This window comes from Globicephala melas, chromosome 15, assembly GCF_963455315.2.
Source record: "Globicephala melas chromosome 15, mGloMel1.2, whole genome shotgun sequence".
Taxonomy (NCBI): domain Eukaryota; kingdom Metazoa; phylum Chordata; class Mammalia; order Artiodactyla; family Delphinidae; genus Globicephala; species Globicephala melas.
In genome coordinates, this window is record NC_083328.1 from 23,197,433 (window position 1) to 23,218,670 (window position 21,238).

The 21,238-nt window shown below is 42.4% G+C and overlaps 1 protein-coding gene and 1 pseudogene across 3 annotated transcripts in view; one reads left to right on the forward strand and one right to left on the reverse strand.

Moving 5' to 3' along the window:
* Positions 1-20,433, forward strand: part of TMC7 (transmembrane channel like 7) — a 50,558-nt gene extending 30,125 nt beyond the window's left edge. For all 3 annotated transcript variants that reach the window (XM_030847121.3, XM_060284987.2, XM_030847125.2), the window contains 10 exons: positions 96-243; positions 1,393-1,566; positions 2,838-2,995; positions 6,836-6,953; positions 7,258-7,355; positions 9,012-9,198; positions 11,124-11,254; positions 14,679-14,834; positions 17,361-17,439; positions 18,296-20,433. In XM_030847121.3, coding sequence (XP_030702981.2) covers positions 96-243; positions 1,393-1,566; positions 2,838-2,995; positions 6,836-6,953; positions 7,258-7,355; positions 9,012-9,198; positions 11,124-11,254; positions 14,679-14,834; positions 17,361-17,439; positions 18,296-18,370 — 1,324 coding nt within the window. In that variant the 3' untranslated portion in view covers positions 18,371-20,433. The remainder of the gene's footprint in view (positions 1-95; positions 244-1,392; positions 1,567-2,837; positions 2,996-6,835; positions 6,954-7,257; positions 7,356-9,011; positions 9,199-11,123; positions 11,255-14,678; positions 14,835-17,360; positions 17,440-18,295) is intronic.
* On the reverse strand, positions 4,315-5,059 carry LOC115847368 (mitochondrial fission factor pseudogene; annotated as a pseudogene).
* Positions 20,434-21,238: the final 805 nt, after the last annotated feature.

Consider the following 21,238-nt stretch of genomic DNA (forward strand, 5'->3'; position numbering starts at 1 on the left):
GCAGCTGTGTGTAACTTTTAAATTTTAGACAAAGCATATCCATGGGCCTGTATTTTGTTGTTCTTATAAGAACGATAAACGTGTTTTGGGGCCAGGTCGGTGGAAGGGTTCAAAAGCAATCTGATCCGGAGCGAGGAGCACTTCCAGAGTTACTGCAACAAGATCTTTGCGGGCTGGGACTTCTGCATCACCAGCCGCAGCGTGGCGGACCTGAAGCACAGCAGCCTGCGCTACGAGCTCCGCGTGAGTGCCACTCAGTTTTCTCTTGGCGGGAGGTGGGGTTACAGCTTGCAAAGGAGCTGGTGGGGGCCAGGCTGTCCCCAGTGCTTAGCTGTGTAGCCCTATGTAGTTTTCAAGAGCTTTTTGCAGAGAACCACTTCCTGGGGTTGATCACCTGAGCCCCAAGCATGAAGCTGGTGAACTGGGGCTGGGAAAAGATGTAGTATCTTCCCTTCTCCCCCATCACCTTGTACTATTTTTTGTTTTTGTTTTCATTTAGAAAATTAAAACAAAATTTAGAAATTTTAAATTTCTAAAATTTCTAAATTTTAATTTCTAAAATTTCTTTAATTTCTAAAATTAGAAATTTCTAAATTTTAAATTTCTAAAATTTCTAAATTTTAATTTAGAAAACTTATTTTAATCCTAGTTGAAGAAAACTGTTATTCTTTTTTTTTTAAATTTTACTGGAGTATAGTTGATTTACCATATTGTGTTAGTTTCAGGTGTGTGGCAAAGTGATTCAGTTGTACATATACATATATTCATTCTTTTTTAGATTCTTTTCTCATACAGGTTATCACAGAATATTGAGTAGAGTTCCCTGTCCTATACAGTAGATCCTTGTTAGTTTGTACGGTTATTTTTCTGCTTGATGAGAACCTGTCATAAACATCTCTTAAACCAGAAGAAATAGGACTAAGAATGCTATGGTAATAAGGTGGAGTGGAGAGAATATGAAAAAGCGGAATTTCCAGATTAATCAGGAGAAAAGGAGTAACAGATAGCATCTTGATCAAACCCACCGAAAAAAGGAGGAGACATGATATCAAAAGTTTAATGAAGTGAGATGGAAGGAATCAAATGAAGTGTATTATTTGTTTAAAGAAATAACATATAGGTAATAGTAACATATAGGTAATGTCCTGAATAGGTTATAGTTCTGTTTTCACAGTTATTGTGGAGTTTAATTTCAATCTTAAATAGAAGGTCTGCCTTCATTTAGGAGACATGGAAACTGGTTGGGCTTGGTCCAGGAGGGTATCCCTGGGGGAGATGAATATTTAGGAAACTTTAAAGATCGAGAGGGAGAGTATGACGGTGAGTCCCAGTTTCCACCCCTAAATATCCCTTCATCGCAGTGCTCACAAATGAGCTTTCTTTTGTTCTCAGGCAGATCTGGAGGAAGAAAGAATACGGCAGAAAATAGCAGAAAGGACCTCAGAAGAAACGATACGGATTTACTCTTTGAGACTGTTTTTGAACTGCATCGTGCTGGCCGTTTTAGCGGCATGCTTTTATGCAATCTATAGAGCGACTATATTCTCTCAAGAACACATGAAAAAAGTAAGTGCTCCGTGAAAGTCAATTTAACTTTTAGTCCCGTTGGACGTTATGTATGCTAAGTGTATCGCAAACCTCTCAGGTGGATACTATCATCATTCTGTTTTACATATGGGGATATAAGTTTGGCTGATATGACAGAGAACCTAAAATCAGAGTGACTAGTTTCCACTTGCAATAGAAAAAAGAAAAAAACATCCAGAATAGAGTGTTTGGGGTTCCTCCTCCTCCTGGAGTTTACAATGTTCAAATCCAGGCTGGACTGCCTGGATCTAACCCCCAACTGCACAGCTTACTATCTGGGGCCTCAGTTTACCTAAAATAACAGTGGTTTTAAAAATCCAAGTTGGGGGAAAAAAAAAAAAAAAACCAAGTTGGGGACTTCCCTGGCAGTCCAGTGGTTGAGATTCCACGCTTCCACTGCAGAGGGCACGGATTCAGTCCCTGGTTGGGGTATTAAGATCCCGCGTCCTGCAGCACAGCCGAAACAAATTAAATAAATAAATAAATAAAAATCCAGGTTGGTCTAGTGGCTCTGCTTCATGAAATCAATCATCAGGGGCCCAAGTTCCTTCCATCTTGTAGCTCTGCCACCCTTAGAATGTGGTCTTCTTCTGTATGGTACCGGGTAGCTCACCACATTCACATTCTAGCCAATGGGAAGGAAGTGAAGGGGATGAGAGCACACCCCTTCCCTTCAAGGGCAGGACCTGGAGGTTGCACTTAACACTGCCTCTTATATCCCTTTGGCCAGAATTTAGTCAGAGAGCCATTTACCTAGGAAGACAGTCAAATTACTTAGGAAATTTAGTTTTATCTCAGATAGCCATATATGTGACTAAATAATCTGTTATTATGAAAGGAGGAGAGAATGGCTGTTCCAAGTCAATTAGTTCAGCCTTGAAAATGCTTTCAGTTGCCCATTGATACAGAATACATGGATTTTTTATATTTCACCTTAATAAATCCAGTAGAGCTCAGTTTTCTTCTAGTATGGTACTAGATCATGGTTCCTCCGTTTGAACACCCAAGGAAGGAGATGGCTTAGTTTTAGGTGCCATGTTGAATGAAACAAATGTTTTGTTTTGTTTGCTAAACATGTTTGGGTTTTTTTTCTCCCTTACAGTTCTAATGAAATGTAATTGACATACAATATTGTATAAGTTTAAGGTGTTCAGCATATGACTTGACACACATACAGTTGAGTTCTTTTAAGGTCAGTTCATTTGTGATGCAAATTATTATACTCCTGACCAGTTCTGTTATCTTCATAGGAAATTGACAAGATGGTTTTTGGAGAGAACCTCCTGATACTGTACCTGCCTTCTATTGTGATCACGCTGGCCAATTTTATCACCCCAATAATCTTTGCCAAGATCATCCACTATGAGGATTATTCCCCAGGCTTTGAGATCCGGCTGACAATCCTTAGGTAATGCCTAGACATGCCAAGCACGTCACCACTTGTCCCCTCCCCTGCCCACGGCAGACATTGCTAATCCATTGTGGTACCTTTCCCTGCTGAGCCAAGAATCCTCTTCAGCCTTCAGACAGCCCCCATGAATGAATCAGAGTTTGCATATGCAGGGAAATCTCTTTGACTTGAGCGTCTATATTTTTTTCATGTATTAGCACATCGACAGCTGAGGGCATAGGGTGGGGCCTTTGGAAGAAATGTTGCTCTTAAGATGTTAGAAAGACAAGTGTATACCAGTAGGAGAGTGAGGAAGTGAGAGAGAGAAGGGAAGGCACCTTATAAAGGTATGTCATTTGGCAAGTTGCAACTGGGGCTCAGTCCTATGGGGCATCTCTGGGAGTTTGCGTGGAAAATATCTTAGACTTTTCCAATGCAGGAGTGTGTGTCCTCCAGCAAGTATTTGGCCTCCCCTGCCTAAGGGTGGCTGGCTCCCAGGGGCATTAACTCCCTCACGCTTCTACCCCACTAGGCCCATGCGTGGCCTTGGGACGAGAGTTACAGCAGGAACTTGCAGCAGAAACCTGAGACTTTTGCTGGAGTGAGTGCTGAGAAAAATGTGGCCCAGTCACCGACTGTGTGTGCTACCATTGACTCTTTTTTTTTTTGGTTGACAGTTTATTAAATACACTACATTTGTACCTTATTCTGTAGTTTTTTAAGTCATTCACACATGGACTTAGTAAAAATGTACTTTATAGAAAACCATCTGCAAAACTAAAATAAAAATGCACATTTTGCTCACATCTTAGATAAACTGCTGAAAATATTAGGAATTATTTTATTGAAGGTGATCATGAAACATGAGGTGGCTTGAGTTTAGTAAATCTGACACCAGACCATGACTTCAGTAGTGTTAATGTTGAAATGTGGATGCAAAAATGTCTGTTAACTAAACTGTTTAATCTAACAGTGTTTGAGAAACAGGACAAAATAAAGCATTATTTTTCCTTTACAGACACTTCTCTAAATCCAATTCCTATACACTTTCTTCTCTCCCATTCATAGAATTAGCTCTGCAGATTGATGAGGCAAAAAAAATTCCTTAAATAAAACCGAAACAAACTAGATCCTATTTACAAAACATGAAAAGGGAGAATTTTAAGTAGGTGTTATGGCAAAACTGGTTAAAACTATATACAGTCAAGCGACAGAATATACCTTTACTTCTGCAAATATAAATCTTTCCCCACCTCCTTTCTGGGAGAAATACATTTTCAGGGCATGGACTGTAAAACGGCATACAATGCAAAGACAGAAACAGAGAAGTTTGCAAATTCTTTTTATTTCCAGCTGTTGAAACAGTATTTTTGAGAGTTGAGGTTACCTCTAGCGGTGAAACCAGAGCCAGCTATTAAGCAGGCAGAATGCTACAGTAATTGAATACATGACCATTTCTCTTTTAGCACGTTCTTTGTTCTCCTCTTCCAGAAGTTGTAGACGTCTATTTAGTTTGATTATCTTTCATCTTAATGAAGCTGCATCTACAACGGTCATGTCATCTGAGGTTCCTTCAATCGTTGTATCTGTATTTGAAATGCCATACATGGAGTCAGTCCTGACCAGCTGTCCGTTTAGGCGAACAGCATTTTCACTCATAGAGCGCTCTCTTTTTAGCCTGCCAACTGCATGGATTTCTTCATTTTGAAGGGTTGGAGGAAGTCTTTCTAAATCCAGAAAATCTAGTAGTCTTTCACTTAGCGTAAGCACATGAGGTGGTGTTTTTAGTGCCAGAGGTTTGAAGGGAGTTGACTGTATAAGGTCAGGATCTGCTGGTCTTGAAAATGGAATGTCTTCATTATTTCCTGCTACAACAGTTCTCTCTGGCACCTGCATAATCACACTAACATTTGAAACTCCTTCTTGGAATCCTTGTTCCAGGTCAGCACTTGGTGGTGCTACCTTTAATTTTTCTGAGACCCTCATTCTCTGACTAATAATACCTTCGGTGTATTCCATTTCATACTGAGCTCGACTGATTTCTGCCATCTCAGCAGCAGTGGGAGAAGGAAATGCTGCCCCACTCACTAAATGTGTCCCAACTACTGCTTGCTTTTCGGCATTATCTGCTTCTGTGCTTCATATTAAATCCTTTCACTTGCTTCAATATGCACGTGCTGGATTTAGAGCCACGCTTGTCCCCCTGTGCCCGCTGGAGGGTCCCCGGCGAGGACTGCTGCCCGCCGGCTCCCGGGGCCCTTGCGTGGGCGCCGTCAGAGGCCGTGGGCCAAGCTCATGGAGGCGCGCGGGCAAATCACCGGCCTGAGAGGCCCGCAGCGGGCTACCGCTGACTCTTTATAATTTGTTGTAATGTCTTTTCTCATACTAAACAAATATTCAGTTTCCTAAAAAAATAAAATAAAAAATAAAGAAATGGCAGGTGTAAAGCTGGGCCCAGGGAGTTAACACACATGAGTTAAGGAGGACCAGGTGGGGAGTGTGTGACACTGGAATGTTTTCTGTCTGCTTCTCAAATGCCTCAGATGGCATTTGCATCTTTGTTTAAACAAATCTTTTTATTTTGGAAATTTTCAAACAGGACAGTATAATGAACCCCCATGTGTACCCATCACTTAGTTTCAACTATTTACCAACGTTTTGCTAGTCTTGTTTCATGCGGTCCCCCCCACTCTGCTGGATTATTTTCAGCAAATCTCAGGCAACATGTCATTTCACCTGTAAACAGCTCAGTATATCTCTAAGTGACAAGAACTTTTCTTTTTAAACATAATCATCATCACACCTCACAGAATTAAGTCAGTCCCCTGATGGAGTTGCAGAGGGCTTTCTATGGTTGGTTTATTCAAACCAAGACCCAAAGAAAGGCAGCATGCTGTGTTGGGTTGTTATGTCTCTTAAGTCCCCTTTATTCTTTCAAGAATTCCCCCCTTGTGTTGTGCTATTGATTTGTGGGAGAAGCTGAGGGGTTTGTCCTGTAGAATGTTCTCTACTTTGGATTTAGTTCATTGCTCCGTCATGGTGTCTTTTGTTTTCCTGTATCCCTCCTCAAATGTAGATTCAGACTTTTTATTAGATTCCGTTTCAGTTTTTAGTTATGGAAACCTCTTTGGTGGTGATAGGTACTCACGTCCGCCCGAGGGAGGCACAGCATGTCAGGTGGATGGGTGGGTTTGCTCCCCTACCCACACACTTTTTAATGTTTCTATATCATTTCTTTTTTTTATTACAAACCAAACAATAGATGAAGCATCTTTAAAAAAAAAAAAAAAATGAGCCCTCTGCCCTCCTCTCTTGAATCCATTTTCCCCCAGCAGCCCTCATCTTCACGGTTCCTATTGTTCATGCCAACGTTCACATGTTTTGTTTTCTTTTAAAAATAGGATTGTATCTACATGAAACTCTGCAGTGTAGTTTTTTCACTTCTCAGTATATCAGCCATCTCTCAAGGCTGATACTTAGAAGATTCAATTAGTTCTTTCCAGGAATTGTTCTCAGCGTGGCTACGTCATCTTGGATTCAGGAGTTCCCAGCTTTCTGATCTGTTTTTTCCTCTGCCATTTAAAAATTATTGTGGTAAAATACATATAACATGAAATTTACCATCTTAGCCACTTTTAAGTGTACGATTCAGTGGCGTTAAGTACATGCTCAGTGTTGTGCCACCATTGCCACTGTTTGGTTCCAGAATTTGCTCATCATCCCAAACAGAAACTCTGTGCCCATTTGTAGGTTTGCTGTTAAGAAAGGCAGCTTCTCTGCACCCCAGCCCTGTTCCAAGGGGCCCGCCTGCCCTGAGCCCTCCTCTTCCCATCCTCTCTCCTACCCTCTTCCCTGCAGGTGTGTTTTTATGCGGCTGGCCACCATCTGTGTGTTGGTGTTCACTCTGGACTCCAAGATTACATCCTGCGATAACTACCCGTGTGAGCTCTGTGGCTACAACCAGAAACTCTACCCGGTGAGGCTGCGGGGATGGGCCTCCTGCTCGGTGGGTCATTTGGGGGTGGTAGCATTAGGGTCGAGAGAACAGCCCGTGAAGCCAAGGGTTTGAATCCCAGTCGATCCTCATTCTTGCTGTGTAGCAGAGTCTGGCATGCCAGGCGCTTCTAATTCTAAGGGCTGGAAAACAAAAGTCTATGCTGGAGCTCAGAGGAGCATCCGCTGATGCCTCCCAGAGGCAGCAGGATCGGGGGCTGGAAATGGCATTGGGAGAACCTGGCTTTTTCTGCTCCAAGTCAGGCTCGTTTCTCTCTGGGTTTCAGTGCTGGGAGACCCAAGTTGGGCAGGAAATGTACAAGCTGATGATCTTTGACCTCATCATCATCTTGGCTGTGACCCTTTTTGTGGATTTTCCTAGAAAGTAAGTGTGAGGGGTCCCCCTCTTATCTCCCCCTACCCCCTCACCCTTTCCCTCATCTCCACCACAGGTTCCCATCACAGCTGCTCTTCACTAAGTGCTGGATGGTTCCGCATCCTGGGAACCACTGACAGCCATTGGTGACTTTGAAAAGCTCCAGGCCATCACCTCCCCCTGGTCCATGATGTGCCCCATGGAAAGGCAGCACGAAGCAGAAACGGTGCTGCTTTCCGCGGGGCTGCCGCGGGGTGACGTCTTGCCGGCCCCTCCGGGCTGCAGTGGATGCCACATTTCCTAGTCTGGGTTCAAGACCCAGCACTGCCGCTTCCTAGTCATGTGACTGAGGGCAAGTTATTTAAGCTCTGTGCCTGTTTTCCTACCTGTGAAATGGGAATAGTAGCAGTGCCCACCTCATAGCACTGTTGTGAGGATTAAATGACAAAATGCAGATAAAAGTACTAAGAACACTCCATGCCACAGAACTCAACAAAACATTAACTATCACCATCAGGATTGTCATTACTATGCTGTCATTAAAAAAGAAAATTATTCTCAGCATCTCCTTGAGCCTTAAGTGAAACCCTGTTCACTTAGTCCCTTTTATACCCACATGTACAAATTCTCCTGGTATATGCCAGAAGTCCAGGAAGCCCTTAAAAGTCAACATTAAAAAAGAAACTGTCCTTTTAAAAAATTACACAAATATGAAGTGAACATGTGCCTATTAAAGTTTTTTTTAATATTTAAACTTAAATAAATACAGAGATCCAGAGAATAGTGAGAATTGTCTTTTGTTACCTTACCCCTACTTCCCAATCCCACCCCACTCCACGGAGGTGACCCTTGTTCACACTTTGGGGTAGATCCAGCAGTCCTTAAAACTAAAGACACACATTTGTATAAATACATGTGTAAGTAAACACACAGTCTTGCTGGAAGTGTTCTTTTTTACCCCACAGATGGGATCGTGGTACATCCACATGGGTCCGCAGCTTGCTTTTTCTCCCCCATACAAACAAACTACCGTGAACAACTTTCCCTGTCAAGGCACATGGATTTTCCTCTCTCGCTTTAAGGACTGTATGTTATTCCACTGTACCCATGGCTTCTGATTTGTCGATGCAGCCCCTACTGCTGGGCCTTTAGGTTGTTTCCAGTAGTTTTGCTAATATGTGGTCATGCTACAGTGAACAGCTATGTGTGTTTATCTCAGACCCCTGGTCCTAGGGTTTTTGTAGAGAGCTTCTAGGATTCCAGGGAGCAGCGTGCAGGCTGGTAGGTCCCCATAAGCCACTTTCTGTGCGGATGCACAGTAGCTCAATACTTTTTGGGTTGAGTGGCAGACTAGAGCACAGAGACTGCCCGTGTCATTTACTGTCAACTGCAACGCAGTGAAGTAGGCTGCGTTATAATGCCCTCACATTCCAGATGAGAAGAATGAGCCTTATCTAACGTTATTTGGCCGATAAGCTGTAGATCTGAGACTTGGACCCTGGTGTTAATGATTCCAGAGTTCACTGCATTCTGCATCTTCTAGACATATGACTAAGCAGTTTCCGTAAGAAGTATGTGTGGAAACAGCCCTGATTTTGTGGATGTGGTTCTGTGGCCTTGGCAGACACTGTAGTCCAGGTGATAAATGGTCCTGTTTGTTTCCAGGATCCTGGTGACCTACTGTTCCTCTTGGAAGCTGTTTCAGTGCTGGGGACAGCAGGAGTTTGCTATCCCTGATAATGTTCTAGGGATCGTTTATGGGCAAACCATTTGCTGGATTGGAGCCTTCTTCTCACCCCTTCTTCCTGCAGTTGCAACCTTGAAGTTCATTATCATCTTTTACGTGAAAGAGGTAAGGAGAGGTGGGGTTGAGGGGTCAGTAACTGAGACCATCCTTGACCTTGCAAGACCTTCGGCACAAGTGCTTGGAGCCCACCCACATCCCATTAGATGTATCAAAATTGCATCCCTTATTTGATACATATTTTTATTCTGGAAAAAAGGCTAATGGATTTTCGCATTTTTGTCATTTTGAGAGTTTTGTTAAGAATGATTTTGCTCCTGTGATTTTAAAAAATGTTTTTTGTATGTAACTACGAGTTGCGTTGCAGTTGATCAATCAGTTGACGGTGGTTCATTTTGGTGATGTTTAACAAAAGGTTTATTAACTAAAGTTTTGTAGTTTTCTGTTTGGATTTTGGAGCTGGTGCATTTATTTTCAGTTCTCAATTATTTGTGTAGCTCCTCAAACGGCTCACAGGCCCTAGGCATTGTACCTGAACTAAGTGCTTAATGGGTGAAGTAGCTCTATAGAGGACTAACTTATCTGGGCTTATTAACCAAACTTTTTCTTTATTGTAGAGGCAATATATGTTCACTATTAAACATTTAAACAATACAGATATGTATTCCATCCCTTCTTCCAGAGGTAGCCTCTGTTAATAACCCCTGACATTATTGATCACCTATTATGCCAAGCCCTGAGGATTCATAAATGGAAGTAATAATCGTAGTAATAACAATAACAACGATACACCCTTTGAAGTAGGCACTGCTAGTAACCATATTTTATAAATTAGGAAGCTGAAGTTTAGAGAGGTTAAGTAACTGGTCCAAGCTCACACAGCTTATAAATGACTCCTGGGATTTGAACCCAGGTTTACCTCACTCCAGAGCCTAAGCTCTTAATCCAGTAGGCAGGGCCTTGATTTGGGTCATGCTTTCTACCTGGGTGTTTTGGCCTTTGAAGAATGTTCTGATGCTTTCATTTGGAAACTTAAATCGGCTGAAGTCACCAAGGGAGAGATGGATGCGAGAAAGCTCAGAGGAGCTTGTTCTTCTTCCAGAAAATAGGTTAGGCAGTGGTTTCCTAGCGTATAGCCCAGTAAAGACAGCGTAGGGGTAATGGAATGGGTCACGGGTACTGGACTGAGTTCTGACACCCCCGTCTGACTGGCCACCTGCCCCCAGACACCCTAACAGGACACCAAGTGTCCCTGGTGCTCAGTGCCCTCGGCTCACAAGATGTTCCAGCTGCTGCAGTCACAGGAACTTGATGCCCCTTCCCGAGGCTGTAGCTTTCTAGAATGTTAAGGAGGATGCCTGTTACTGTACCCCTCTCCCCGTCCCCACCTGATTTCTCCTTCAAGTCTTTTTTCCCTCAATGGAAATATTTATTTTTAATATATAGGAAAAATACATATGCTTGTAAAATTCAAGCAAATATCTCCTGTTGTGGTGTGTATATATTCAGTACGTGTTTAAACCCCTGTAGAGAATAAATACTTTTCGAATTCTTTCAAATCATCACATTGTGCGCTCTTAAGTATCTTACCATTTTATTTGTCAATTATACCTCAGTAAATCTAAAAAAAGAGAGAAATTTACAGTAAAATGTTTAAAAAAATACTAAAAAAAAACTTAAACAAGATCATACAGTACAGAGTTTTGGAATCTACCCTTTTCATTTCACAGTGCCATGTAGGATATAAAGCTTTTCTAAGGGCTATGTGATTTTCCATTGTGTAGATGCACTTTAACCTTTAAGGAACCCCTTGGGTAGCTACTTAGGTTGCTTTCAGTTATTCCCTGCTATTAACAACTGTAGCAGTAAATATCCATATACTTATTTTTTGACCCATTTTTAAAATTTTGGTCTATACTGCTGACTACTCTAGAAAGATTATACCGATTTACATCCTATAATACATGACTGTGCTCATTTATCCTCAAGGAAGCTGTGCTCTTAATTTTTCCTCTTTCTTCCTCTCCCCTTAGATAAGTCTTCTTTACACCTGCAGACCCTCTCCGAGGCAGTTCAGAGCATCTAATTCTAATTTCTTCTTCCTGTTGGTGTTACTGATTGGGCTGTGCTTGGCAATAATACCTCTGACAATCAGCATTGCACGGTAAATATGACTTTGTCTTCTAGAACATTCCCTCCTTGACATGTCCGTCTTTTATGTTAAAGGCTTCATTGCATTCTTTATTGGCTTTCCTCGTAGCGCTCCACCCGCAGAGGTCAGTAAGTCACTCCTGGCTCAGCCAGGCCCACCTTTGTTTCGGAATATCTTGGGTCACTTCTGAGCTTGGGCTTGCAGGGTTCTCACTGTGTTTGAGAGTGTCGGTTGGCTCTGTTCTACCCAGATCCCTTTTCCTAGTATCTCTCTTCTCGTCCCCTTTGGGATTGTTTCTTTGTTTCTGATTATGAAGTTAATACATGGTCACTGAGAAGACTTGGAGTGTCTTCTGTTGCCAAGCACTGTGCTAGCTGCTAGGGGTATAAAGACAATTCAGACATGGCACAAGGAATGTAGTGTCTAGTGTGGAATTTGGAAAAAGCAGAAATGCTCAGTCCTGAGGATGGGAAGTTGAGGGTTCAAATCCCAGTGATGCCACCCCCTAGTGTTCTAACCATTTATACCAGAGGCTGGAAAGAGAGTAAATGATTTAGGTTTTCTGGGCCATATGGTTTCTATAGCAACTATTCAGCTCAACTGTTTACATATCATCTGTGTTGCAGCCACAGATGATATATAAACTAACAGGCATGACTGTGTTCCAGTAAAACTTCATTTATAAAAATTAGGCTTGGGACTTCCCTGGTGGTGCAGTGGGTAAGACTCTGCACGCCCAATGCAGGGGGCCCAGGTGCAATCCCTGGTCAGGGAACTAGATCCCACATGCATGCCTCAGCTAAGGAGCCCACGTGTGGCAACAAAGACCAGGTGCAACTAAATAAATATGAAAAAAAAAAAACAAAAATAGGCTGTGGGCCAGATTTGGCCTGTGGGCTATAGTTTGCCAACCCTTGACTTACAGTCTCATGGAATTCCATTTCTTCATCTTTATTGTATTTTATCTTATTTTTTTCCATTTCTTAATCTTTAAATGAAAAGTCTAGAACTTTGAATTCCTCTCTCAGGTTTTATTATTTTTTAAACTAAACTGAGTCTATATATTTTTATTGTAATAGTGGTATGTTACATATATTGAAAAATTCAAGCAGTACAGAAAAGGGTATAAATTAAAGAGAAAATACTGCTCCCCATTCCCACCTCTTAGTCCTACTCTAAGAGGTGACCACTGTTAACATTTTATGAACCCTTCCAGAAAGTTATTATGAAAAATGTATCTTTAATGCATCTGGAATAATACTGTTTGGCAGCTTAATTCTTTTTTTCAGTTTATATTGTGCCCTTTTCCAGGCCAGCACATAGAGAGCTCTCATTCTTTTAAAGTAATTTTTAGCTTTGATTTTTTTAATGAGAAATACATTCACATGGAACAGAACTCAAAAAGTACAAAAGAGGGCTTCCCTGGTGGCGCAGTGGTTGAGAATCCGCCCGCCGATGCAGGGGACACGGGTTCGTGCCCCGGTCCGGGAAGATCCCACATGCCGCGGAGCGGCTGGGCCCGTGAGCCACGGCTGCTGAGCCTGCACGTCCGGAGCCTGTGCTCCGCAACGGGAGAGGCCACACCAGTGAGAGGCCCGCGTACCAAATAAAAAAAAAAAAAAGTATAAAAGAGTATATGGCGGAAGTTCATTCTCCAATTCTATTTCCTAACTACTTAGTTTCTGTCTAAGACAGTCATATCTGTATGTGTTTGTCTCTCTCTCAGTGGTTCTTTATTCTGTTGTATGAATGGATCATAAATTGTTCATCCATTTCCTTAAACAACATTTAGGTTGTTTCCAGGAATCTATTTTTATCCCTAAAATAGAGCTGCAGTGGAATATTTCCTACACAGAACTTTATGATAAGAATGTAGGCAATTCCTGTAAGCCTTAATTTAATTTTTTCCATTGTAATTTTATTTTTCCCTGCTTTTTATTTTGAAAAATTTTAATCTATAGAAAAGTTGAAAAAAGCAACAATGAAAATTTATATACCCTTTTCCTGGCTGTCCCAGCTGTTAACATTCTGCTACGTTTGTTTTCTCTCTGTATATACATACATTTTTTGTGTGTGTGATGATGAACCATTTGAAATTAAGCTGTAGGCATCATGACATTTCATTCCTAAATACTTGAACATGCAGTTCCTAAAAATAAGGACATTCTCCGTTCTACATATCCACAATAACATTATCACACCTAAGAAAATTAATGCCAATATCATATTCCTGCCATTTTCAAATTTCTCCAGTCCCAAGATAGTCTTTTATAGCTTTATTTTTTAAATGAAGATCTTTCAAGTTTTGCTCATTACTTTTGGTTGCGATGTCTCCTTAGTCTTTGATTCTTCAGTTTCCTCACCACTAAATTAAGAGACTGAAGGGCAGACTCCCCACATTCTGGAGTTGTCTGATTGCTTTCTCACAGTGTCATTTAACTTGACCTTCTTCTTCTTTTTTAAATTTCTGGTGCTCAATTTATTGTTGTTCTAAAATATCACCAGAGTAGCTATCTTCAAGTAACAGGTTCTTTTTTCTTTTTGAAGTATAGTTGATTTATGATGTTGTGTTAGTTTCAGGTGTACAGCAAAGTGATTCAGCCGTATATATATGGCTTTTTCTTTTTCACATTCTTTTCCCTTTTAGGTTATTACAAAATATTGAGTATAGTTCCCTGTGCTATACAGTAGGTCTTTGTTGGTTATCTGTTTTACATATAGTAGTGTGTATCCCAAACTCCTAATTTATCCCTACCCACCGGCCTTTGCCTTTGGTAACCATAAGTTAGTTTTCTATGTCTGTGGGTCTATTTCTGTATTGTAAATAAGTTCATTTGTATCTTTTTTTTAGATTCCACATATAAGCAATATCATATGATATTTGTCTTTCTCTGTCTGGCTTACTTCACTTAGTATGATAATCTCTAGGTCCATCCATGTTGCTGCAAATCGCATTATTTCATTCTTTTTTATGGCTGAGTAATATTCCACTCTGTGTGTGTGTGTGTGTGTGTGTGTGTGTGTGTGTGTGTGTGTGCGCGCGCTTCCTATCCATTCATCTGTTGATGTATACTTAGATTGCTTCCACGTCCTGGCTACTGTAAATAGTACTGCTATGGACATGGGTATGCATGTATCTTTTTGAATTAGAGTTTGCTCCAGGTATATGCCCAGGAGTGGGATTGCAGGATCATATGGTAACTCTTATTTTTAAACTTGACCTTCTGTCCTGAATTTCCTATAAACTGGAAGTCAGGTCTAGAGACTTGATGAGATTTCAGGGTAAGCATTTTTGACCAGAATATTCCAGAAGGCCCATGAGGTCAGGCGGATCCTTGTGGGTCACTGTTAACAAAGCTTTGTGGGTACGCAGAGGAGGGATGCTCAGCCTGTGCTGCAGGCCTGGCCCTGAGCCCCGTGCTCTGTGTCCTGGTAGCATCCCTTCCTCCAAAGCCTGTGGGCCCTTCACCAACTTCAACACCACCTGGGAGGTGGTCCCCAAGATGGTGAGCACCTTCCCCAGCTCGCTGCAGTCTCTGGTCCATGGCATCACGTCGGAAGCCTTCGCAGTGCCTTTCTTCATGATCCTCTGGTGAGTGAGAACCACCTGGATTCTGCAGGTATTTTCCACTGTGGCTGGTGGGCTCCTCTCCGCTGGAAAATGGAGCTCACCCGCGCCTCTTGATATGGTACCAAACCTCTCTGAGCCACACTTTTCCATCTCTAAGATGTCAAAATAAGACCAGTAGTAATTCTTTCAGAGGGTCACTGAGCAGGTTCAGGGAGATCCCACTTGTAATTAGCCAGAAGCCTGAGTTATAAAATATAACCCAAGAAATGTTGCCTATTATTATATTACTGATTATTCACAAAATTAGTTGCTCTTTGGAAAAGGAACTGGTAACTGGGCTGAGAGAAGAGCACCAGACTAGAAGCATGCACTTGAACCCTGGCTCTACCACTTACAAGCTGTGTGGCCTCAGGTCATCACATACCCTCTCTGAGCCTCGATTTCCTCACCTGGAAAATGGGAATAAGAATGGCACACACCTCGTAGGGCTGTGAGAAGAAGGACACATGGTGAAGTGCTTAGCAGAGGACCTGGCCTTTAGTGAAGGCTCGATAAATGACAAGTGTTGGGTGCAGGGGCGACGAGGGATTTTGTGCAGTGATTCACTTTGAGTGTAATTCTAATCACAAATATCTGTTGAGGACTTACTTTGTACTAGGCATTGTTCTGATTACAGCCCATTCTCATTATTCATAAATTCCGTAATTTTTTTCTGTATTGCAAATGTGCTTACTAGCTAAAATATTTTTGTAACCCCAAAATCAGTACTAATGGTGTTGTTTTTGGTGATTATTTGTAGACATGCATAGAGTAGTAAAAAATTTGAGTTGCCTGATGCACAGTGTCTCAGTGCCTTTGGGCTGCCATAGTGAAATATCATAGACTGGGTGGCCCAACAACAGAAGTTTATTTCTTACGGTTCTGGAGGCTGGAAGTCCAAGATCAAAGTGCCAGCATGGTCGGATGAAGAGCCTCGTCCTGCTTACAGACTTCTTGTATTCTCATATGGCAGAAGGGACTAGGGTGCTCTCTGGAGTCCCTTTTATAAGGGCACTAATCCCATTTGTGAGGGCTCCTCATGACCTAATCACCTCCCAAAGGCCCCACGTTCTAATACCATCACCTTGGGATTAGGATTTTGCAACATATGAATTTGAGGGGGACACAAATATTCAAACCATAGCTCAGACTGTAACTTAAGTGTCCTTTTTGTGATCCATTTAGTGCGATGTTTCTTGCATTTTGTGCTTTTGGTTGGTGATTTCACTGTTCACGCATAGAGCTGAAGTGCTGTCTGGGGTTCCTAAGTGCAAGAAGGCTGGGATGGGTTTTATGAAGAAAATATGTGTGTTAGATAAGCTTCATTCAGGCACGTGTCATGGTGCTGTTGGCTGTGAGTTCAGTGATATTAAATAAGGTGTCTTGAAACAGAAACAGGATTATGTAGTAATAACCTTCTCTCTCAAGAAACATAAAACACAGTATTGATCAGTTGACAAAAATGTTGTGACCAGGGGCATAAAGGAACCTATTCTGTATTTCCCCCCGGGGCACTGGTTCAGTGTTCCTGGAGACTATAGAACAGAAGAGAAGTACCACAAATCACTGGAATTGATTGTAGCTTACATGTATTAACTCATGCAATCAGCACAGTTATCCTACGATATAGATATTATTAGAGGAAAACCCCACCATAATGCAAGAAAGGGGTTAAAGAATTCATTTGTTAAAGGCAGGATACCTTTGATATTCATAAAATGATGTGGGGTTGCAGCCAGTTAGCCTGGAATTGCAAGGATCTCAGAGTCCAGCGGTTCCATCCTAATCGATTCACCCCAGCTGTGGTTTGGCCGGCACCATCTGGTGGTGGTTACCTGATCTGGCTTCCACATCTTTGGGGGTCATTCTTGTCCTTGGCCATGAGGACTTCCAGAAGAGAAGACTGACATCACTGATTCCCATGGCCCTCAGCCCTCTCTGGGGAGACTGGACAGGCAGCCACCTCCCCTGCACAGAAAACAGGAACCAATTGCCAGTCGCTTTTATTCAAAATTGTATTATCTTAGGCTTGTTATCACTAGATTTTCCTCTATTATCCTCATTTTATAGATGAGGAAACTGAGGCCAGGGAGGTTCCACAGTGATCACCCACAGCCAGTTCTTTCTGTGCTGAGCTGGCCTTCTGGCCCATCTCCTCCTCTCTCCCCTCTCATGTGTGTGCCAGGGGAGCCTCAGCAGCGTTTAATATTAACTCTAGAAAGCAAGGCAGGAATCAGTCTCTGCTGCCGCTGCCCAATAAAACCCCTCTGCCTGTTTCATTTTTTCTTTTCTTTTCTTTTTGTTGGAGTATAGTTGGTTTACAATGTTGTGCTAGTTTCAGATGTATACCTCTGGCTGTTTCTGATGCCCTCTGCTTGGGAGACGTGAGGGTTTTCTTTCTTTTTTTCTAACAAAAGTAAAACTGTTCCAGGCGAAGTGTGTCGGGTTGTTTTCCAGTGGCCTTCAGATGGTACAAACTCCCTAGTGACCTCTCGCCTTTTGTTGCAGTCTCGTCATGTTCTACTTCATCGCCCTAGCAGGAGCGCACAAGCGGGTGGTTGTCCAGCTCCGAGAGCAGCTGTCCCTGGTAAGGAAGCACCGGTCCCAGGGACAAGGCTGGGACATTTACCCAGGACACTGAAAGGAATGGGGAGCTCTTCCCAGGGAGAGGGTGGGATTTCCCATCACCACTCCCCCAGAACCCTGCCTTCAGGCTCGGCCTCCTCCAGCCCCATTCATTCCCTGACTCATCCATTCCCTCAACATTTGTATCCTCATACTGTGCTGGGATACACAGGTGAAGAAGAGAGACAAGGCTGCTTAGTAGTTAAAGAAAAGAGATAAATTCCAATTGCGATAACTGGTATGATGATGATACAGAGAGGTAGTTACAGTGGCGGGTGGACCGTCTGCTGCTGAGATGGTGGCCACGGAAGGCCTCTTTGGAGGCGGTGATGGTGGAGCTGAGACTCGAATGATGAGAGGCGCCAATTATGGGAGGTCTTGGGCATGTGAGTAACAGGCAGAGGGTGCATTGAGGAGTGAGCTGGGCACTGCTGGGCCCAGGGGGAAGGGCGGTGTGGCTGGAGGGTGCAGGATGATGGGGAGAGGCAAGGCGATGCTAGAGTCACAGCATAGCTGGGGTCACAGCATCACCTGAGGGCTCTGGTGGGAAGTTTGAGTTTAATTCTGAGTGTGATGGGAAGCCATTGGAGGGTGGTAAGTAAAAGTCTGATGTTCATTTTTAAAGGAACATTTTTACAAGGCCGCTTTGTGGACCAGGGGCTGGGGAGGGAGGAAGAGTGAAAGAGGCAATTTGGAGGTCATTGCCATGGTCCAGTGGTTATTACCTACCAAGTCTGATAGGTAATTTCTTAGGTCGAAATAATGATATTTGTTTCCAAATATATTGAATGTGCTCTTGAACCTGTCTGTGTTTTTAGGAAAGTCGTGACAAGCGTTATCTAATCCAGAAACTAACAGAAGCCCAGAGGGATATGAGGAACCAGCTAGACTGACGGGGACATGCTGCAGTGTGCGGTTTACAGGCTGGCCTGGTGACCTGCCAGCCTACACCATCTACCTGAGGTTTTAGCAGAAATTTTTAAATATATTTTTCTGGAATTTGGGCCTTTCCTGCAAGTGGTTCCATACGTGCAGCTCCAGTGCCTGTGTTTACATAACCCAGCCCCTGTTTAATGCTTTAGGGACTTAGAAAAGTAGGTTTGCCTGAGGCCCAGCAGCTCAGGCTCAACCAAAACGCTGAAGCCATTGAAGGTTTTCAACCAAAATTGCGGAGAGACCATTTATAGTTCTACAAGCTTATTTGTATTGTCTTTTAAAGTTAACTGTAGAGGTCATCTATCCATGAGCCTGGGTTAGTTCTTTGGAGCCAGGTTCTGGGGGTTTAGGCTGAGAGGTGTTCCTTAAGAAGTAGTGACTCTCTAGGATGGTTCTGTAGACTTAGAATGGAGACTCGATTTTTTTGAAATGGAGAAACCCTTGAATTGTGATGTTTGGACCAGATGGTGGGAGCATGAAGAGGATGGTTATGTAATTTCAGCTACATGAGAATATGTAATATGAGAATAATATTCTAGGAGAGAAAAGCCCTTCCTGCTGTGCGAATGAACAAGGCCCCGAGTGCCCTGGATTGAGCCCTATGAGGAGGGGAACAGCGGCAGGATGGCAGCCAGGATTTCGTAGCTTCCTGGGCATTTTGCCACAGCTTTGTTACTCAGGGCAAACTGCCTTTAAGGGCCTGGATAGCCACAAAACTTCCATCCCTCTAGTCCTGGGTTTGGGGACTTGGCAGAGTGCCATCCATATGGAGAGGCAAAGTTTGTCTCTCAGTCTTCCAAAAGCCGTTTCCCTTCCTGCACTGAGGTCTCTCAATCACACTTCATGGTTCGGAGCCAGGCTGGAAAGGACCGTTGAGTCTTTGAGTGTTTCGGCATGTGGGTTGCAGCATCAGGCCAGCCTGTGCCGGTGGACCAAACTAGACTGAATGCTGGCGTCTTAAATGTACGTATTCATATTTGTAAGGGCTGTTGTTTCTCTTGTGCTTAAAATTTTTAATTTTATTTTACAAAACATGCAGAGTATCTCTTCAGATTTCCGTTACCATAAAAACCATCTGCGATAAATACCTCATCACTGAAACTGATATCTTTAAACCTTTTAATATAAGCCTAGATTATGGTTTTTTTTTTTTTTTTAGATTATGGTTTAATGTAAGCAGTTTTCATTCTAATACCTTCAGAATCTTTTTCAAAGTACTGTAGTTTTGTAACGACCGTGTGTACCTTCCTTCTATGGTTTTCCTTCCTTTCACTGGCTCTAAACCTTTCCTGGGGGTAGCCTGGAATTTAAAGGTGGGTGCAGGTTTTAGAAAGCTGCTGCTGTGAAGTATATTTCCCCCCCTCCCCCCATTACTCAAAAATGATTGACTCCTTGCTCTGAGAAGCAAAACAAGCTCACCATGGTTAACATACTTCTGTGTACCAAGCTCACCATGGTTAACATACTTCTGTGTACTTGTCCCTTTGCCAAAGTTTTGTTTTCCTGCTCTTCTACAGGTAGTATTAACACGGGATATTTTTATACCTATAAAACTGATGAGGTTTTCTTTTCTTATCTTGTTAAGGTTTATGAATTTTTAAGTCTAATAACTAGTATCATGGAATTTTGAGCAAACGGAAGTTCATTCCATCCTCACTTTTAAAAAATTCTAAATTGTTGGCATTTTTGCCTAGAGAATTTATATGTATAACATTCTTGCCTTCACCATGCTTCTGAAAACAGTCAAGTTTTCTGTGGTGTGTGTGTGTGTGTGTGTGTGTGTGTGTGTGTGAGATGGAAGCTCTGTTTTCTTTCCCTATTATTATACTGAAATATGCTAATATATTCATTTTAGTTAAATGCTGCTAATTTGCATACTTCTTACTTGAACGTTTTTATATATTTTGATAACTTTAATAACTGCAGATGACGTCTGTATAATTGTTAAAGTGCAGCTCTCGCTAACAAATGTGCATTACAACTACTGATTAAACTATGTCTTGAAGGTTTTAAAATGTGATTCTGTGTATTTGAATTCTTGGAGGCGCCTTGTTAGCAGTCAGGTGATCATGAAAGCTGTAACAGTTTGTAAAGTTGCTCTTTACCTTTTCCTAGAATCAGAAGAAAGAAGTGTTCAATTATAGAAAATCATCAAATGAGTGCTTTTAAGACTTGCTTTTAAGCCAAGGAGGGATGTGTGTGTGTGTGTGTGTGTGTGTGTGTGTGTGTGTGTGTGTGTTTTGTTTTGGTTTTTTTTTTTTGCGGTACGCGGGCCTCTCACTGTTGTGGCCTCTCCCGTTGTGGGGCACAGGCTCCGGACGCGCAGGCTCAGCGGCCATGGCTCACGGGCCCAGCCGCTCCGCGGCATGTGGGATCTTCCCGGACCGGGGCACGAACCCGTGTCCCCTGCATCGGCAGGCGGACTCTCAACCACTGCGCCAGCAGGGAAGCCCTGTGTGTGTGTTTTAAACTTAAAAGACATAAAGTTATTTCAAGACTCCCCATCCCACCTCCAGAGGGAAGCACTGCTAATAATGCTTATTTTATTCTCCCAGAAATTTATATATTCAAGCAGATATGTATCTGTAGTTGTATGTGTGATATTTATTTATTTATGAGCTTTTCCATTTTTTCTCCTTAATAACATCTTGAAGATCTTTATATGGAGAGTAGCTACTCATTCTTTTTAATGACTACATGGTATTCTTCCATTGTGTCAGTGTATACTTTCATAATCATTCACCAATACTGGATACTTAGTTTTCAGTCACTCCCTCCTCCCATCCGCCTGCCCCGGACCCCACACACACCTCATTACAAGTACT